This window comes from Haliotis rufescens, unplaced genomic scaffold (assembly GCF_023055435.1).
Source record: "Haliotis rufescens isolate VD_foot unplaced genomic scaffold, xgHalRufe1.0.p SCAF_19, whole genome shotgun sequence".
In the NCBI taxonomy this organism is placed as follows: domain Eukaryota; kingdom Metazoa; phylum Mollusca; class Gastropoda; order Lepetellida; family Haliotidae; genus Haliotis; species Haliotis rufescens.
In genome coordinates, this window is record NW_025963879.1 from 20,612,567 (window position 1) to 20,633,505 (window position 20,939).

Consider the following 20,939-nt stretch of genomic DNA (forward strand, 5'->3'; position numbering starts at 1 on the left):
ATATGCACATTTTGTGATCATGGATTCTAATCCTAGATTGGGCCTGATTCTGTTTCTAGGTTTTTCAGGAACCATTCCTGTACTCTTGGTAAACCAGTGGTAAACGTCTAAGGACTGCATCACTTTCAGCTTTCCTCCCACATCAAGCTCAATCTCATTAAAATCAGACCTTAGTTCTCCCTATCGCAGAACAAAGATCTGAGGACATCCGATTTAGGGTCACGTCAGAACGACCTTTCATCCGACCAATCAATGCGTCGCTTACCAGATCATGAAAGTGACAGTCAGAATGTGTTTTCTAATCATGCAACCTCGAAAACGTTTACACGGTGTATTTCGAACGACAATTACAGCCCGTACGACTGATTCCGTCAAAACTATCGTCTATCTCACGCTTCTGAGGGATACACATTTGAATGGAGGAGGCGTTGCACACTATGTGGGAAGCACTGCCATACAATCGCAACCATATGTTAGACATTCCGGAATGTTCGATTGTTCAGTTTTCAAAATTTGAATCGAGAACTGTGTCACATATTTTACAAGTGTAGTCTGAAATGGAAGTAGTCAGGTTGAGACGAGTGCCGTAAAGCTCAAGAAAGCTGCTTTCTAACGGGCTGGTGTCGACTTTTTGTTAGTCGCTTCAGTGGTCGGTCAAATTTCGCAAAAGGTCATTCTCACGTGACCCGTCCTCAGTCCTTTAGTCTGATTTTAATAAGATTGCATCAAGCTGACATGCCATGATATAATTATGATTACAGAAATACTGTTCAAAACGGCCTTTAAGTTTAACCTATTTCTCTCATGCTGCTTTCTGCTATATGGTCTGGTGATCATCAAGTCTGTAGCAGACTTAGCTATGGAGCTCAGCTTTTATTAAGCTCCATAAAAATAATGTTCACATGCCCTTCTTTCTGTCTCCATTGATATTGTTTACATTATGTATTTTGTTGGATAATTCCTGCCAAGTTAAGCCGGACTGCAGCAACATACAATGAAACTTAATTTGAAGCCAAAACTTTTACCCAGGGATACCTGGGACCAGTCATCTCAAAGATGCTGTCATGTGACATGTGACCTGCTCTCATGAGCAACCTGATTTCTAGCTCTTCTTGGCTCGAACAGCCGCTCTCTTGTTTACTGTTGACCGCCTCCGTGGTCTAGTGGTAGAGCGTCCGCCCGGACAGCAGAAGGTCCTACCAAAAGACGTTAAAAGTTGGTACTTGTTGTTACCCTGTCTGGCGCTCGGCATCAAGGGGCTAAAACAAGGACTAGTTGGCTCAGAGTCAGTACCGTATTTTCTTGAGTATAGTGCGCACCCATGTATAATGCGCACCCCCCTCTAGCGGGTTCAATATTTTGGAAAAAAAGAAATTTGAATATTATGTGCAGAAAAAATTTACACCGTACCCTTTCAGCGAAGTCCGGCAAACGAACGGGTGCTGAGAAACTTCGTCAGTACAAATTTGAAATTTGAGATAAAAAATCACCAGACATGTTTATTTACCGTTTAAATAGTATTTATTGTTCTGCTAGGCATTGTTTTATATCTAGGGATTAAGATTACCTTGTGTATTTTCTCGTAAACTAAGCCGGAAACAGCAATCAGCTGTACACACGTTTTCTTGGAATCGACCGGTGATTCGGTCAAGACACACCCAATGATATAACTTTATAGGATTTTTAATGCAAGGATTGGCAACAATTGTATCTGAAACTATTTTTTTTATCAGGAATAATATATTCCATTATTTTCTTAATTATATGCAGCCTTTACTAAACATATTTAAAATAATAATAACCCTAAGCGAAGCAGCTGATCGCTATTGCCGGGTATTATTTTTTACATGGAACCAGTCTGACCAGTCACCGTCAAGGCTCACACGCACGTGATCGCGTGATCGCGAGAATTTCATGTTGACATAGAATCGTCAAACAAAAACAAATATGACTTTTAACGAGTCAAAGTATGTCATTTATGATATATGTATCCATTCTCTGTCAACTAAAGTTCGTTTCAAGGCGTCAATAGCGGTATTCTGACCGTGGTTGCTGTTAATAACGGTGAGTAGTGCGATCTTCCGATCGCTTCACACACGATTTCGACGAAATTAATAAAAACAATGTTATAAGGAATTTTGAATAAAATTAATGAAATAAGTTACAAACATAAGTCCAGATATACAAAGAACACTTTTTATAGCCAGACAGTGTAATTACATGATTATTTTGCGTACTTCAGTATGGATTTGTTGACATGGTATTTCCGGTGTTTCGTGCTCACGGTAATGTCTTTCCATGGGGGAAAAAAACATCCAAACTCATAATTCATGTATAATGCGCACCCCCTTCTACACAGCTGTGTTTTTTCGAAAAAAGTGCGCACTATACTCAAGAAAATACGGTATACTGTGTCTGAGTGGGATATTCATGTTAAACTGCGGCATGGTATCTCAGTGTGCTAGCACTATAAATCGGCATCATTCCGGACTAGTACAAGCAGCCACACAAACACACACACGTACATGCACGTCGCCATATAAGTGCAATAATCTTGGACGCGACGTTAAACCCCATTTCACCTCACCTTGTCTACTGTTGCTCACTGACTGCAAGTTGTCCCCTTTTCCACCAGGTGTTGGAGAAGGTATCAATGGAGTCGGGTTCGGAACTGTGGACTACTGGGTGAGACTGAGAGTTCCCATGGACCAGGCCCTCCGGCTCTACAAGGTATGTCCTCAACCACATCTTGATGCCATGCTCAGCATGTTTGTACAGTAATGTCACTTAGAAAGTAAATGTGTGTGTGATTTTATTAAGTGACAAAAATTCCAAAGGATTTCATGGTTGAGCCCTGGGATTTACTAAAGAATTAAAAGAATGTGATTGAAAGAATTATGATTGATGTTATTGAAACCTGCCACATTTCCTCTTTCTGACGGAGCTGGCAATGCTGCCTGTGATCCAAGGCTCCACAATTCGCTCTGCAGGGTTGCTTCCCTTAGGTGTACCAGAATCCTATGATCTTATGGTTGAATCCCAGATTTACCTTGATTTTTGTTCTTAGTTTGTCAGCTACATACCTGAGGGTTTTCACCAAAGGGTTTACCATCTACGACCTGCATCATTTTGAGCATTCCTCTCACATAAACCGGAAACCTGTCCAAAGCAGCATTAATCCCAACTCACTTGCTCAAATCTTTCAGGAGAGGACCAAGGCACTTGGCTACATCACCACCAACCAGCACGCTACACAGCAAGCTCTCCAGGCCCTGGACGAACAGGCAGCTCAACGACCCATGGACAATGTCAACGAGCTGCACATCAAGCTAATGAAGTGTACTGGCATCAAGTCTCGCAGAAAGAGTAAGTTTTGCAAAGCCTTGTCTGGTCCCTGTTTGTTTAGTTATGGTTGTGAACTTTTGTTGGTGGTGCTAGTTGTCTGATTGAGCCAAGTTGTATAGATCAAGGAAACTGATGTAATTTCTGTGAGGTGTGAGCATGTTTATCACTGTAATATCCATAGGGGCAAAGATATTGATGCATTCTAAGATGCTTTGCTAAAAGATCAAAGGCGCCGACTGTACTTCATCCAGTGATAAAGTATACATTTTTGAGACGTCATAATGGCAAGACGTCATGACGATGTTCAAGTTGCCTCACCATGTGAACTAACGTAACCTTGGTAACATCATTCTTGGAGATGTCAAGAGCTGATGGTGCATCCACATCCATTATTGATCGGGGAAATTGTTTCTTTAACTTGTCGATTAAGTGAATGTTATTACCTGGATAGAAATAAAGCAATATGATGTCACCCATCTCCCGCAGCAGGGTTTTCCCAAACATATTCAAACCACTGTGTCCGTGCCACACAAAGTGTACGAGGCGGGCATTGATGCTCTAGGAATTATGGCTGTCTATGGGCAGATTCATGAGCAATCCTTGAAGAGTTTCATAACCACATGTATACACCCGTCGCTCAGAATATGGCATTTAGCAAAATACTGCAGTCAATCAAAATGACCACTGTCGCTTTTCTTTCGCCATGTTCATCCAACGGCCACCGTGACGCCATATCATGCCACAGGCCGTCGATTCATACCAGTTATGGTATCATGGAGTTGAACCAACTCGGTAATCACAGTATTTCATGGCTTGCAGTTACTTCAATCTCATAACATAAGTGGTGGTTACAAAGTTGCAACATTTACGACAGAAAACGACCGCCTCCGTGGTCTAGTGGTAGAGCGTCCGCCCAGAGAGTGGAAGGTCCGGGGTTCGATCCCCAGCCGTGTCATACCAAAAAACGTTAAAAGATGGTACTTGTTGTTACCCTGTCTGGAGCTCAGCATTAAGGGGCTGATACAAGGACTGATAGGCTTGGAGTCATACTGTGACTGAGTGGGTTATTCATGTTAAACTGTAGCATGGTATCTCAGCAAGCACTATAAATCTGCATCAGTGGCGCCAACTGTACGACTATATCATGTTAACTCGTGACTCATTTTTATTATCGTAGCAGGTTAGCAGTACATTGGTAATGACAATTGAAAATGTTTTTAGTGTCTTGTATGTGCAGGTTGTGGTTTTAGTACAAAAACATTCTTGTTATTACAGATGTGCAGCCCTCTCCTTACTGTGTCTACAAGTTTTTCGATTTCGATGATCATGACTCCATGATTCTGCCCAACACTAACAACCCTGAGTTCAATGACCACAAGACGTACCCTGTGCCGATGACAAGTGATCTGGACCAGTATCTCAGAACTGTGGTATGTTCACAACTTTGCCCAAAATAGTTAATGTACAGTTTTTCTCATGCATACTTACAACTTAATTTTTTTAATATTCATATTTATTTACATCTTCAATACTTGCCACCTGTGGGGATTCTGGGTAAGAATATAGATTCCAAGCAACCAATGTAAGAGGCAGCTAAATGGATAGACTAAATGAATAGGGTGGTCAGGCTTGATGACTTGGTTGATTACATGCCATTGCATCTCAATTTGTGTGGATCGTGGCTTAAGACGTCTCCACTGACGTCTTGTCCAGACCCAGAATATTGCTGAGTGCAGCATTACACAACAAACAAATCATGGTGTTGTATATACTGTGTTATAAACCTACTGGCTGTTTGTGTAACTCGATATGGAGTTTTTGAAATTGTGGTAACACCTCGCAGGAGGTATTACAACGATTGTAACACCTCGCAGGAGGTATTACAACGATTGTAACACCTCGCAGGAGGGCTTACAATCATTGTAGGAATGCAGCCTGTCTGTCGTCTTCTCAAAGGGGACAAATTTTCTCAAAAAACGTTTAAGTCAGAGAAATGAAATCTAACACACTGATTTCACTGGTCATTATCGCAAATGAGTTTAAAAATTGGTGTCGTAAGTTCATTTTTTCCAGAGTAATATCCCTTGCTCCATGCTCAACTTTGTGCATAGTGTGTGCAATGGGGACAAGTTTTCTCAGAAACTACAGAAGTTGGTTTGTCTAAGAGATACTTATCAAGACCGAGTTATTTTCAGAGAAGGGGTCATTTGTGTGTATTAATTTCACATTTAATCATTTTTTTCTGATGACATAAGGCGGCCCAAGTGCCAATCTGAATAGGAATCTTTTTCATAGTTTATATTCACAACTATATGAACAAACAAAATTCTAATGTGTCCCATGGTGGGGGAGAGTGATAATGCTGTTTTGTTGTTGTTGTTGTTGTTGTTGTTGTGGGGGAGAGTGATAATGCTGTTTTGTTGTTGTTGTTGTTGTTGTTGTTGTGGGGGAGAGTGATAATGCTGTTTTGTTGTTGTTGTTGTTGTTGTTGTTTTTCAGATAGAAATACAGATTACATGAATAAATGTTTGGTATATTCTTCCCACAGCACCTGAATGTGTATGTGTTTGACGACACCGACCCCGACGACACGGCATACCTGGGCCTTGCCCAGATCCCCCTCATTCCTCTGGCTCATGACAAGGGTGTGTCGGGTGTGTTTGAACTGAAGCGAGCTGACGGCAAGACTAACGGCTGCATCAACCTGGAGCTCCGCTGGCAGTACACCTACATTCCCCCGAAGATGCCCGTCAGGTCACCACGAGCGGTACGCTGGCCTATTTCTGTTTTACTATTTCACAAATGATTGGAGCACCGCCTCCGTGGTCTAATGGTAGGGTGAGTGAGTGAGTGAGTGAGTATGGTTTTACGCTGCTTTTAGCAATATTCCAGCAATATCATGGTGGGGGACACCAGAAATGGGCTTCACACATTGTACCTATGTCGGGAATCGAACCCGGGTCTTCGGCGTGACAAGCGAATGCTTTAACCATAGGGCTACCCGACTGCCCCCCTAATGGTAGGGCGTCAGCCCGGAGAGCGGAAGGTTCAGGGTTTGATCCCCGGCCACGTCATACCAAAAGACGTTAAAAGATGGTACTTGTTGTTACCCTGTCTGGCGCTCGGCATAAAGGGGCTAAAACAAGGACTATTTGACTAGGAGTCAGTATACTGTGTCTGAGTGGGGTATTCATGTTAAACTGCGGCATGATATCTCAATGGGCTAGCACTATAAATCGGCATCAGTCTGGACTAGTTTAAGCAGCCACACATGCATGCATGTCGCCATATCAGTGCAATAATCTTGGACGCGACATTAAACCCAATTTCACCTCACCTCACAAATGATTGCAATGAGTGACTGAGTAGTGCTTTCAGACACATTAGCAATATTTCAGCTATTTGCAGCGATCTCCCTATGTACTACTCAAAAAGGGTTAAGGACAATGTGATGCTTTCATTTTACTACAGTTAATCTGTCATGGCATAACAAGCCGTCATATAGCTGGAATATTGCTGAGTGCGGCGTTAAACAATAAACAAATAAACATGACACCACACCTAATCATGCTTATGTTCCCTGCATGTTTGTAGCCGGACTACGCTCCTGATGAACCTCCGGAGAAACTTGTGTCTTCCCCTCTCCCCAAGACCCGCATGGCTGCCAAGTTTGCAAAACAAGGCCCTACAGCCACGTCAACTCCCATGCAAAAAGATCGATTGATGGCAGTGGAGTCTCAGATAATGGAAAGTGAACTGTCCTCAGTTGCTGCAACACAGGTGAAAAAGATTTTTGTTATGGAGTCAAATTTGTCAATTTGTTGTTTACCTCACACGGGAGCTAGTCATGTAATAAAGAAACAGCATCTTTTTCATTATCATCGTCAATACGTCCTGGGTATGTATACAGTACGTTAATCCATCATCTGGGAATACAGATGGAAGCTTTGTGGTGTAGTCACTATTTCTTACCCATGAATGAAGTGACAGCCTGGTTCCAGTGAGAAGGAAGTCACAGAGTCCTGAGACCAGTGAACAATCACTTTATATCTCACTAACAGCTATGTTTCTGTGAATGAAGTGACAGCCTGGTTCCAGTGAGAAGGAAGTCACAGAGTCCTGAGACCAGTGAACAATCACTTTATGTCTCACTAACAGCTATGTTTCTGTGAATCAAGTGACAGCCTGGTTCCATTGAGAAGGAGGTCACAGAGTCCTGAGACCAGTGAACAATCACTTTATATCTCACTAACAGCTATGTTTCTGTGAATGAAGTGACAGCCTGGTTCCAGTGAGAAGGAAGTCACAGAGTCCTGAGACCAGTGAACAATCACTTTATGTCTCACTAACAGCTATGTTTCTGTGAATCAAGTGACAGCCTGGTTCCATTGAGAAGGAGGTCACAGAGTACTGAGACCAGTGAACAATCACTTTATGTCTCACTAACAGCAATGTTTCTGTGAATCAAGTGACAGCCTGGTTCCAGTGAGAAGGAAGTCACAGAGTCCTGAGACCAGTGAACGATCACTTTATGTCTCACTAACAGCTATGTTTCTGTGAATCAAGTGACAGCCAGGTTCCATTGAGAAGGAAGTCACAGAGTCCTGAGACCAGTGAACAATCACTTTATGTCTCACTAACAGCTATGTTTCTGTGAATCAAGTGACAGCCTGGTTCCATTGAGAAGGAAGTCACAGAGTCCTGAGACCAGTGAACGATCACTTTATGTCTCACTTACAGCTATGTTTCTGTGAATCAAGTGACAGCCTGGTTCCATTGAGAAGGAGGTCACAGAGTACTGAGACCAGTGAACAATCACTTTATGTCTCACTAACAGCAATGTTTCTGTGAATCAAGTGACAGCCAGGTTCCATTGAGAAGGAAGTCACAGAGTCCTGAGACCAGTGAACGATCACTTTATGTCTCACTTACAGCTATGTTTCTGTGAATCAAGTGACAGCCTGGTTCCATTGAGAAGGAGGTCACAGAGTACTGAGACCAGTGAACAATCACTTTATGTCTCACTAACAGCAATGTTTCTGTGAATCAAGTGACAGCCAGGTTCCATTGAGAAGGAAGTCACAGAGTCCTGAGACCAGTGAACGATCACTTTATGTCTCACTTACAGCTATGTTTCTGTGAATCAAGTGACAGCCTGGTTCCATTGAGAAGGAGGTCACAGAGTACTGAGACCCGTGAACAATCACTTTATGTCTCACTAACAGCAATGTTTCTGTGAATCAAGTGACAGCCTGGTTCCAGTGAGAAGGAAGTCACAGAGTCCTGAGACCAGTGAACGATCACTTTATGTCTCACTAACAGCTATGTTTCTGTGAATCAAGTGACAGCCTGGTTCCATTGAGAAGGAAGTCACAGAGTCCTGAGACCAGTGAACAATCACTTTATGTCTCACTAACAGCTATGTTTCTCGCTTGTCATTGTGTTCAACATGAGCCATAGCCTTGTGGTATCTGCTCTACGGCTCCAATGTCAGGCAGTGATAGGGTTCGAACAGAGCTCATGCATAGGGGACCCGTGAAGATTCCAGTGTAGAACAGGTCTTCAGCAACCCATGCTTGCCGTGAAAGGCGACTATGCTTGTGAGTTGTCGTAAGAGGCGACTAACGGGATCAGGTGGTCAGGCTCGCTGACTTGGTTGTTGCATGTCATCGTATCCCAAGTGCGTGGATCGATGCTCATTATGTCAATCACTGGATTGTCTGGTCCAGACATGATTATTAACAGACCGCTGTCATATAGCTGGAATATTGCTGAGTGGGGCGAAACAACAAACAATCATGCATGGGTGTAAGTAGGATTCATTGGAAATCTGTGAGTTATACTCTGCCTCGTTTCATTAGACTAAAAATAGATACACTCAACCACTACACTATGCATAGTAGCCCAATGTATTCACAGGTGACGGTCGTGTATACAGAAACCTGTAACTACTGACAATCATGACATTTATTTATCATAAATCATGATATTTATTCCTCGACCATTAGCCAAGTTCTGTTCTGTATTTAACGACATTTCCATTGATGATGAGGCTGCCTAGCATGTATGAATACTGTGTGGTGTTAGAAATTATGGTGGAGGGGTTCCTTTTCCAATTTGGGTTGAAAGAAAGATGCTTCAATTCGAACACTGCTTTGTGTTTGGTCTGAACATCTTTGTTGACCATTTTAACATGCATTAACATTCTTGCATGAAGCATGCTCTGGAAAATCATTGTCTCCCTGTCGTAATAGTCTGGAGAGGAATCTCATAGTTTATTGACTGACTCCTTGGTCTAGTGGATAGTGTGTCTGCCTAGAGAGTGGAACGTTGGGAGTTCGATCCCTGGCCGCAGGGATTTATCTAGACCTGCTCATAGGCCGATATTTGGCCCCAAATCTGCAGAGAGTGACTAAAAACTTCCAATTTGAATGAATTCCTAAATTTTTCAAGAATGAAAACAGTAAAAAGAATCCAATTTGCCTGTTAAGACACATAGTTTGGAATCCTAGATAATCCCTGCTTAAAATGCCTGTGTCGTATTTACACAATTATCAACTATTTGGGCATCAGTCTAAGTCTGAACATGTTTACGCTTGTGCTGACAGCCGAAGCCAGCAGCACGCCGGAAGGTCCAGATGAACATACCAGCCGTCGCTGTAACGATGGAGGACGAGGAGCAGGAGACGATGATCCAGGATGCAGTGTCCCAGGCAGTCTCCGGCTTCATGCCAGGAATGTCGGAGTCCATCTCCTCAGTACAGGAGCAAACAGGAGGTGAGACACATACTGTATTAGACATTACCCAACTGGTTGCTGCAACACAACCATATAGCTCTATAGGTAGTGGATTATGCATGGCTGACCAGTGTCGTGTAGGTCTTGTTTAGCTGGTTGAACATGACGGTAAACAATCAATACTACGCATTCAGAAGTCATATGTAAGACTTGGATCCTCAGGGAGACTTTGATCCATGGCAGGTTCTCAAATCAGTGGCCTCACACGTCAATGGCGAACATCCTGCATACCCAGTAATGTAGAAGTATGTTTTTGTATTAATATCACCACCTTACATACACCCCACCACCCCCATTTTAGAAACAGATTCTTTGATTAGTAGAGCATGCTTCAGGACATACTGAAGGTGGAGACAAGAATCAACTCAGAAACTTTGAGTATCTTAACTGGTGGATACAGAGGGAGTGTTTCGATTTCACTTGTTAGTGCTAGTGACATGCGTATGTGATGTCATGACGTCATGCAACATGGGCGTCATGCTTTTCTGCCATGGATTAGACAACCTGCCACAAATTATTGAATGATTAAATCTGAGTCCTTGGTGTTTTATCAAGAGAAATCCGAGTTAAATTTTGTTGTCCTGTGATAAAGTTCTGCAGTGTGTTGTTGTGAGCCTAGCGTTTAGATGTAGTCTAACTGACAAGCATGCTGTGAAAGCTAGTGTTGGAATAGTTGACTGACTTTTCTGTGCTAGCTCGTGTTACTGGTGCTACTAGTGTTACTACAGCATGTAGATATAGTGCCAGAGAGTTTGTGCTGGGTTGTTATGTGAGGCTGGCAAAAACTGCTGGCTTTGAGCTTTTAGATATCAAAAACACCTTGTGATCCAGCATCATCTGACTTGAACTAACTGATTAGGAAAACATTTCAACATCACTCAACTGTCACTTTAAAACAGTATCAACACTTTTTTTGTCTACCATTTAAGCCAAAATTATTATTAAATTAGTGCTGAATTGAAACAACAAAAAATTTGAAAAAAAGTAACAATATTTTGGATCTGTCGATTTTCTAGGACATTGAATGAATGTCATCTAAAATGTCCAGAATACGGTTTTATATTTTAGTAATGATAAAGCATAATGTCCCATTGAAAGGTTATAAAATCATGAAACTTCTCTCATGTTGATCGTCTCTAGCTAAGTCTATAAGTAGATGAGTCAAAAGTAATAACATCTTTTTTAAGTAAATATCATCCAATGTTGCGATGATCGAAAATTGTAATGCTGATGTAAATACACCTGGGTGTCGTACAAAACAACCTTAGCGCTAGGACTGTCGTAAGTCTGTGTTAAGGCAGGGAGTTAAGATCACCTTAGAGCTAAGATCGCTTTGTACAACGGCACCCTGGTCCATACACATTTGAATATTTTGGAAGTGTGAAGTTCTATGTTGATACTTAACGGTATGCCTAACAAAATTGTGTAACCATGGTAACAGAGGTAGACTCTAGTGGGCGTGGGGAGGAGGAAGTGCCAACCAATGAGGTACCGGCCACTGAGGTACTGGCCACTGCGGTACCGGCCACTGAGGTACCACAGACGTATCCCAGTGAGGACGAACTGATGAGTAAGTCAGGTGTTGTGTGTCGTGTACTCTCACCGCCAAGTCTGTCAACTCACATTCATTTGGAGGTGCTGTGTAATTTGAAATTGCAGTCTCTTCTGGAAATGAATAATCTCTTTAAAGCTGAATATGCATGTTGCATGATCTGTTAATACCCTTCCATCCTCCGAAACCAGTGATCACATAGAAACTAAGGTGACATAGGGAGGGACTGTTAGATAAGATAGTACTTTATTATCCCGAGGGATCAGGATGTTCTGAGAATCAAATGAGATGAGGAATACGAACATTAAAGATGCATCATATTAAATATATATCGTAGCTGATGCTGAACTTGTATTATTTTGTCAATTTAGGTTGAGAACATTATAGAAATGATACTAACTTTAGTAAAATAACAGGCAGAGTCTATTTGTTTTTTCCACACACACTAGACATCCATAATTTAGATGATAAAGAGGCTTCTGAAAATGTAAACTGTTTTTATTGACACTTGGAAGACACAAGGTACATAACTTCACATTTTCTTGGAATAATTTTTTTCAAAAGCTTCAGATCAATCAGACTCAGCCACAAAAAAACACTCATTTTTCATATCTTTAGCTTATTAAGTGGAATAGCTTAGAATATTTTTTGCATCTCTTAAAAATGTTACAGGCACATCTACGTTATCATGTGTGTACAGCATTAGTTACCATGGATACTGTTTGATTAATGTTGTGGATGTTCGCTATGTTAGTCCTGGTTTTTGAGGATGTGTTATCTGCATGTGAAATTGATACCCTGTGTGTGAACCCCGCATAAATATAGTTCCAAATGTTTGCTTTTGAATTTCAGGATTTATTATTAATTCTTTAATCATAGGGATACCTTTAAAGACGTTGCTGTGTTTTGAGACTTTTAATACTTAACAAGCACTTGTTATGGCATACTAGCTGTTATCTATGATAATATTTTGTGCTAATAATAACCTCTGAAGTTAAGTCCCTTCCCATCTTATAGTCCCACTAGGCTCACAGGATCATCGTGGAGGTCATGTGACCACGGAGGATGACACCGAGGGGGAGGAGCTTCAGCCTAAACCCTCCCCCTCCCCCCGTAATCGTCACATGATGATTGAATCGGGGTCGGAGGAAGGTAACCAACTGTAGCTGCTTACGTCCCCAGCTTGAGTTAGCAGAAGTTCTGTTAGTTATCTGCACGCTCAACTCACACTTCATCCTCAGTTATCCAGGGTATTATAACCGTTCTACAGTAATAAATACCCTGGACCCATTTGCTGCCATGGCAACGCTTCAGAAGTAACTTCACCATGTCCATCTATACTCTCTAACTTTGCTCGGAAATATAATTTGTAATTTGATTGAATGGTTATTTTTTGTCATGCCTTTCAAAATATTTGTTTGTTGTTTTACACCGCACTCAGCAATATTACAGCTATGTGATGGCGGTCTTTAAATAATCAACTCTGGACCAGACAATCCAGGAATTGATCGCATGAGCATCAATCCACGCAATTGGGATTCGCTGACATACACCAAGTCAGCTAGTCTGACCACCCAATCCCGTTAGTCGCCTCATACGACCAGCATAGCTGCCTCTTTCAACAAGCATGGGTTGCTGAAGACCTAGTCTAACCCGGATCTTCTTGGGTCCCTTTGAAATTAAGCTCAATGCAAAGCAATGGTAGTGAATGGGTCTGGGGTATTTATAAAGGCAGAATAAAGTTAATACCCTTGATAAGTGAGGATGCATTCTCTGCACCTGACCTATAGTTCCTTAGAAGGTCTGTATTCTCACATTCACCGTTCCAGAGTTTCATTTTCAGGTTCTCTTCATATTTCAGTGTTCATGATAGTTACATCTGTTTTTGTTGGATATAAGCATTGTGTATGGAGAAGATGGTGTGAAAATGGGAAAGATGTGTTTGATCAAATTTGATCATTTGTCATAGTTTATCTACTGAATTTTAATGTCTTAGTTCTTCTTTTACCTGTTTATCTATTACAGTTGTTAGAATGAGGAAATTAAATAGATTGTTTCCCATTTTACATAAAATTATTTTTCCAAAGCTGAGATGGACCTTTGGTTCAGGTTTCGAAATTACATGGAAAAATCCATCTTGGAATTTGTTTTGATGCCTGGTAAACTAAAATAACAAAATTCTGCCATTGGTGCCATGTTGATGCTGACTTTATTTGTCATATGGTTTAAAAAATAGATTTCTAACCCTGAATTTTTATAAGGTCATTTCAGGCATACCATGACCAGTTTGTCATTAGCGTTATTGGTCCTATAGTTTTCCATAAAAATGTATCGTCAGTCCCTATTTTCCATTTCATTTTGCAATTTACCAGCACATTTGGTGGGGCCATGGATTAGACTAGTGGTTAAAGTGTCACTTGTCACACTACATTCTTATTAATAAATGTTTCTACTCCAATACAATCCCTCTCTGTGGAAAGATCTGTAGGTTATGTCAAGAGAACTTTCAAATCAGTCATTCTTGATATGAGTGAATGACGCATACAGACAATACCTGATTTCTGTATCTCATAAACAAAGTTAAACTTCCAGTTCCGAATGTAAATAATAAAGGCCACACTCTTGTACTCTTGTTGATATTTTATACAACCTGCAGTTACTGAGCTCCATGGCATCTACACTTAATAGGTACACATCAAAGGTACCATTGTGTTAAGTGTGTGTTTTCTTTTGTTAAAATCAAAATTTCCAAAATGAGGTGGTTAAGAAATGATGAGGAATTGTTGACTGATTGTTTTAAGATCTTTTATTGATGCAGGACAATCAAAGTTTGTTCATCGTTCAGTTGTTGTGACTTTCTATGGAGTGAGTGAGTATGGTTTTACGCCGCTCTTAGCAATATTCCAGCAATATCACGGCGGGGACACCAGAAATGGGCTTCACACATTGTACCCATGTCTGGAATCGACCCCATGTCTTCGGCTTGACGATCAAATGCTTTAATCACAAGGCTAACCGACCGACAATATTATATTTCAGTAAAAGATCTGAGTTTAGTGAGTTCCAGATGACTCCCTACATGGGTACAATGTGTGAAGCACAGTCTCCTGCAGTGGCACATAGTGCTGGAATATTTCAACAAGTGGTTTAATACCCTACTCACTCAATCACTCACAACATTTTAAATGTTTTTCTAGTTCATGCCTATACATTTACCGTATTCAATGTAATAAGCGCTCAGGGCGCTCATAAAATTAGAAATAGGGGGCTCTTATTAGAATATCATTTTGGTGAAAAAAAACAGAGTTGAAAGATAAATCTAAGATTAAATTGGTTTATGCTGACAGCCTGAAATGTTTATGTACGACAGATATATTTTTCTAGAATTTAATTGCCTATAATTAAGGGTGCATATAACACACGAGTGCGTATTGTACGCGAATAAATAAGTCTTGTGAACATTGATCAATCGGAAGGGGTGCTAATTGGGATTTTCACTAGCAAATATATTTGCAAATACTGTCGTGGGCGCTTATTAGAGCGGGGCGCTTATTATGTCGAATACGGTAGTTAAGTATTGTTCTTCTCCCATTGCTTTTCAAGATGCCTTGAATGTGATGTTCATACCGAGTCATTGATTTCATGATTATTTTACTTTCATTATCTTTTTCAGATTATTTCTTCACTTTCTTGAGAATTTAGCAAATTTGTCATTTATCATTTGCACTAAAGTATCTTTTTTACACACATCATGTTGTAAAACAGTCTGTCAGCATTTGTTTATTTGTTGTACATTAAACATCTGCACACTCGCATCAATGTCTGAATGTTTAGATCAGGTTATAGTAAGCATCCTATTATTAATTCCTTGTGTCATCACTTTTGAAAAATGTGCTTTCAAATTAGACCAGACTTTTTGTAAAACTTAGTTTACGAATCCACCAACTCCCAAAAATTAAAATGTGAAAATATGATTAAAAAATGAAAATCAGTGTGTTTTTTATTCTGACAACCAAAAATAAGTAAAATGTTTATAAAAATATTATATTTACAACCTGTTGAAAATTTATTTTAAAACTTCACACTGGGTGAATTATGATCAATCATGAGAAGAAATATAAAAAGAAAAATTAAAATTGGAAATAAAAAACAATAACATTTCCTGACCTACTTATCTGATGTTTTGGGCAAAAAATCTTTAAGTGAAAATAATAAGAAAAAAAATCTGGCCTCAGAGTTTAAGGAACTAGAAGGTCATTTTCACTGCCTCCTGCTTGTTTTGTGAACATCCACGTATGGATGGATATTGGTGGATATAACAAATCTTCTTAAAGTAAAGACAACTTTTTGAAAAATCAGATTATGAATGGGAAACTTTTTGTAGAAGATTACTGTTTTGTGTAAAGCACTGAAATCGATGGGAACCTTGAATTGATATAAATAATCAATTTTGTGTTATGTCTGTATTTGTGAGTGTTACCATGGCGACATACTGTCAATGATTGGGTTGCTTAGGCATGTTTGGTATTAGATACCATTATTGTACACCCTGCGAATCTCAGGAATCAATTCCAGTACAAGCAGCATCGTTCTGATATTGATTGATTCCTACTGATGAAGTCATTACACCCAGTGGCAGAAAGGAGGAAAAATCATTCCATTTTCTATAAGCTATTGGTCCGTTATGACATCAGTGTTAACTCCTGTTTTAGGCAAGCGAAAGCCAGTCCCCAGACCCAAGGCGCGGACACAATTATCCCGAAGTGGTAGGAAGCATGTGCATGCAGGGCAACTTGTAATCTTTATGTTATATACGTGGGCATGAATAACACTTCATGTGCTGCACCGGCACCTGGACGTCCTACATATTGTAACTGACATGTGTCAATCAGCTGTCAATCAAGTCACAGAGCATCAGCTGTGTACATATTTTATTGCCATCATTGGTTATTGATTTGTATATTTTGAAATTAAATGTCTTCCTTTTGCTAGAAAAATGGTATAGGCTTTTCTAAAATTAAGGTACCCGTATTTTTAGCTTACCTGGCATTAAATTCAGGTGATCTTGTGTCTTGAAATGCTTGTCTGGAATCTGTGCTCATACAATTCAGATTGAATTGAAAAGTAATTTGAGTGGTTGCCATGTTTAATTTGATCTATGGCCTTTAATGAAACAAATTCTTTCAAATATCTGATATGAATTTTCTTTTTCTGGTGGTGATGGTCAGTGGTTGTTTCTGCATGGCTCCATTGTTTGGCAATTAATGACAAGTGTTTTATTGAACCATACCTTTACCATACATATTTTGAAACATGTTTGATTTGAAAGGTTTCAACACTACCAAGAAGCTAATTGAAACCCATCTTCCTGAGGCAAGGGAGTTAATTGACTATAAAAGTCCAGTTTCCACCCTTGCTGAACTAGGCTGGAATTATGGAGTTATTTTATGTTTTGGCTGGACTAACGAGTCAATGCATGGTCAAATGTAAATTGCGTGTCAAAATTGACATCCAGTTCGAAAACTGCCGTGCAGATTTCGGTCAATTGCAGGATTTGCAAAGCATGTGTACCGTCAACTTAGCTTCAACAGATATTTTCCAAATCTTTTCAAGTTTTTTAATCAAGGTGCTCACATGATTTGATGCACTTGTGAAGTAAGACCTGAATTATTACAATATAGATCCTTTATTATTAATCAGATCATCTTCCCTGGGCGGTGCCATTTTGTTTGAAGCAAATGCAAGTGATATGAGAGGTGGAATCTGATTGGTCAATAGAAGGGACACAGAAAGGACATTACCCGTAATAGCCGATGGTGGTGCTGTGGTCGAGCCCAGAAATTCCAGCCTAGTTCGGGAATGGTGGAAACAGGTTTTTTTAGAGTCAGTAACTGTTGCCTCGGGAAGATGATTGAAACAAATGAGTACAGAGATATATTTATGAATATAGATTTTGATAAACAATGAATGGCGTGAAATATTATTAACATACTGTACATCAGTTTAGTGTGATAACTATTAAATGCCAGTTAATCCTGCATGTTCAATGCTTGTAAAAACAGGTTTATTTCAGTACCTAGTTATGTCACAAATTGTGATGAGTTTTCATTGGGAAGTTGGTATGTGTAATAAATGTTAGATGTCAATAACCCACAACAGCCATAGCTTCGGGAATACAGCTAATCTTGACATAACAGATATTGTGGTGAAAGGGAATAGTTAAAATACATGTATATTGTTGGGTTCGTGTCTGAATCGTGGTCAGTGATGCAGCTTGCAGTCTGCGACTTTAGCCACTAGTCCGAAGCCCAAGTCTAGTAATTTTCTGTTTGGTATAGTAAGCTCAGCTGATTATAGTCTATTTGATAACACTACGATCGACTGAAAATAATGTTAAAGACAGCAGACACAAACGTCTTTGGCATGGACTGAACTTGGTACAAATCTGCCAATTCTAGTCAGTTTGTGTGCTGGCAATATTCAACATGTTTAAGTAGTAATTTAGGGGTAATACTCCTTGGGGGATTTGGGGTTGGAATAGGTCCCCAGGAACCTGTGCTGGGTGTAAGATGCAGCCAAATGGATCTGGGTGCCTATGTACAAAGGGATCTTAGCGCTAAGGTGATCGCAACTCCCATACCTTAACATAGACTTACGACAGTCGTAGCCCTAAGGTTGTTTTGTACAACAGCACCCTGGTAGTCACACCTGGTTGTTTATATGCCATTGTACACAGTGTAGATTGTTGCTCACAATATCACTCACTGGATTTTCTGGTCATAAGGCTGGAAAATTGCTGAGTGTGACTTTAGACGAATCACAAATGTATGTTTGTCACTTCCCTCTACCAGTATGTGCCTAAAACTCTGAGAATACTACTCAGAACATGGCTCTTAGCATAAAAAACATTAGAGTTACGGATGGCCCAGTCATCTAGGGTGCTGAAAATTTGCTCTGCAGAGTTGCGTCCCTTGGCCACACCAGAAACCTATGATTGTGGGTTCGAATCCCGTTTCGCCCTGATTATGTTTCTAGGTTTGTCAGCACCATACCCGTGCTCGTTGGTTTCAATGAAGTGGTAAACGTCTGAGACGTGCATCACTTCGGGCTTTCCTCCCACATTAAGCTGATATAACTGGAATACTTTTAAGAGCGGTGTTAAACCCAACTCACTCACTAGTATTATTATTGGACTACTATTAGCTGAGGTTACTAGACCAAACAGAATTTGACTAAAGTCAGGCTTCAGTCTAGTGGCTATAAAGAATGGGCTACTAAATGTTGGTCAAGTTGCATCACTGTGGTTGAACATCTCTCAAGATAAGGTTGTTTTCTTCATTAATTATTTTATTTTTGGTGATCAAATTAAACACCTATTCCTGATACTTGTCATCAACCCTCACATCATCTTTCATCATCTGAAATGTCCCCCTTCTGTGTGGTCAAGGATGTCCTGACTCTGGTGATGACCCCCGACACAATGTCACGTTAACATACCATTACCACGACTGTGTCATCTGTGTATAACAATCAGTGTCTCGCTTCACATGTATAGTATTGTATGAATATTGTTTCTAATTTGTAACATTACTAACTGTACATATGACAACCAACTTTTATTCAATTGCTGTACATTAACTGTCTGCCTAGAGTAGCTGTACGCTAACTGTACTAACTCCATGGTATTGTGACATGCGATGTGGTACAGGTACAATAACATTACTATCATGTCTTTTATGATTTGTACATTTTTTTCAGATGGAGTTCAGTATAATAATGTTTTAGTCTTCAAATAGGAAATAATTATTAATATCATAGCATTAATAAAAGTAAAGCTGAGAAAGAAATGTCAACAATTAACCACATGTAAGAAATTTTAATGAAACCGATAAATGGTAATGTATGAAAATAGATGATAATCAGTGATAAATTAAAGATATTTTATTTGTTATATATGCTGATATTTGAAAGTATATAAACATTGCAATAATAATAATAATAATAATAATGATGTGCATATTTATAATGTCCCAAATCCACACCTTTCAGCTTGGTCAAAATGCAACAGTGTTGTTGTGACTGTTACCTTGATGTTTACTGACACTATAAAGTATGTTGTTTCTTTCAGATTCCAAAGCAGGAGAGGTAACTCCTAAGGTATGCTCTTTATATTTCCTTGAAATCGTGTATAGAGTTTTTAATGAGGGTAGCCCAGTCGTTATGGCATCAGCTCATCATGCCAAACTTCTGATTATGATTCCATGAACCTATAAACCTATCTTTGGTGATATTGCTTGAATATTACTAAAGGTGTAAGACTGTACTCATTTGTTTTTTGATAAATGCCTTTTGGCATGGAATTTACCATTAAAATATTGCTGTAATATTAGGTGACATCCATTTTTATGTCACAGTCACTTCGAGATTATTTGCAAGGATTCCTCATTTGCTTTTGTTCCAAGTCAGCTATTGATGGATCAGAATTGTCTAATTGATTAATCTCCATTAGATCTTTGACCAATTTGCCAACAGAGCTTCATTTTGGAATTGAATTTTGGAACGAAGTTGGAATGGCTACATCCCTTCTAAAACCATGTGGGGTCACAGGTGGCCCAGTCATCTAAGGCACAGCGATTCGCTGTGCAGAGTTGCTTCCCTTAGGCATGCCAGAAACCTATAATTGTGGGTTCGAATCCTGGTTCACTCTGATTATGTTTCTAGGTTTGTCAGCACCATACCTGTGCTCGTGGGTTTCACCGAAGTGGTAAACGTCTGAGACCTGCATCACTTCAGGCTTTCCTCCCACATTAAGCTGACATGCCGTGATGTAACTGGAATACTGTTTAAAGTGGCATTAAACCCAACTTACTCACTCACTCACTCACTCACTCTAAAACCATGCTATGGTGTTGGATGTGTCCAGGGAATTTATCAAAACAGAAAGGATGTATAATATCCTGGATCAGTGAGAAAGAATCACTATAACCAAACTTGGTTGTATCCACTGTTGGCTGGATTTAGATTTATGACTGCCAGAGGTTGTGTTTTCAGCAATCTCCGAAGCCGATGGATGACACAATGTTTGAAGATGAAGGTGAGTGAGGTTGATTATCGCTAAAACAGTTTTCTACCTTAGGATGTTTTGTAAACTTATATTTCATATTCCCTCAGAAACAGAGCTGGGACCCCTTATTTAAGACATAAGTTGTACAGGAGAAAGCCCTGTGTATACAGTGATTACTAC

The 20,939-nt window shown here is 39.9% G+C and overlaps 1 protein-coding gene across 7 annotated transcripts in view; it reads left to right on the plus strand.

Moving 5' to 3' along the window:
• The window catches only part of LOC124112856 (protein fantom-like), a 61,381-nt gene that overhangs the window by 33,088 nt on the left and 7,354 nt on the right, over window positions 1–20,939 (plus strand). Inside the window, exons 24-34 of one of the 7 annotated variants that reach the window (XM_046473015.2) lie at window positions 2,636–2,730; window positions 3,207–3,366; window positions 4,621–4,775; window positions 5,894–6,112; window positions 6,940–7,125; window positions 9,954–10,122; window positions 11,585–11,713; window positions 12,713–12,847; window positions 16,408–16,461; window positions 19,824–19,852; window positions 20,747–20,789. In XM_046473015.2, the coding sequence (XP_046328971.2) occupies window positions 2,636–2,730; window positions 3,207–3,366; window positions 4,621–4,775; window positions 5,894–6,112; window positions 6,940–7,125; window positions 9,954–10,122; window positions 11,585–11,713; window positions 12,713–12,847; window positions 16,408–16,461; window positions 19,824–19,852; window positions 20,747–20,789 (1,374 nt within the window). The remainder of the gene's footprint in view (window positions 1–2,635; window positions 2,731–3,206; window positions 3,367–4,620; window positions 4,776–5,893; window positions 6,113–6,939; window positions 7,126–9,953; window positions 10,123–11,584; window positions 11,714–12,712; window positions 12,848–16,407; window positions 16,462–19,823; window positions 19,853–20,746; window positions 20,790–20,939) is intronic. The other 6 variants (XM_046473017.2, XM_046473019.2, XM_046473018.2 and 3 more) reach the window with 6 other exon arrangements.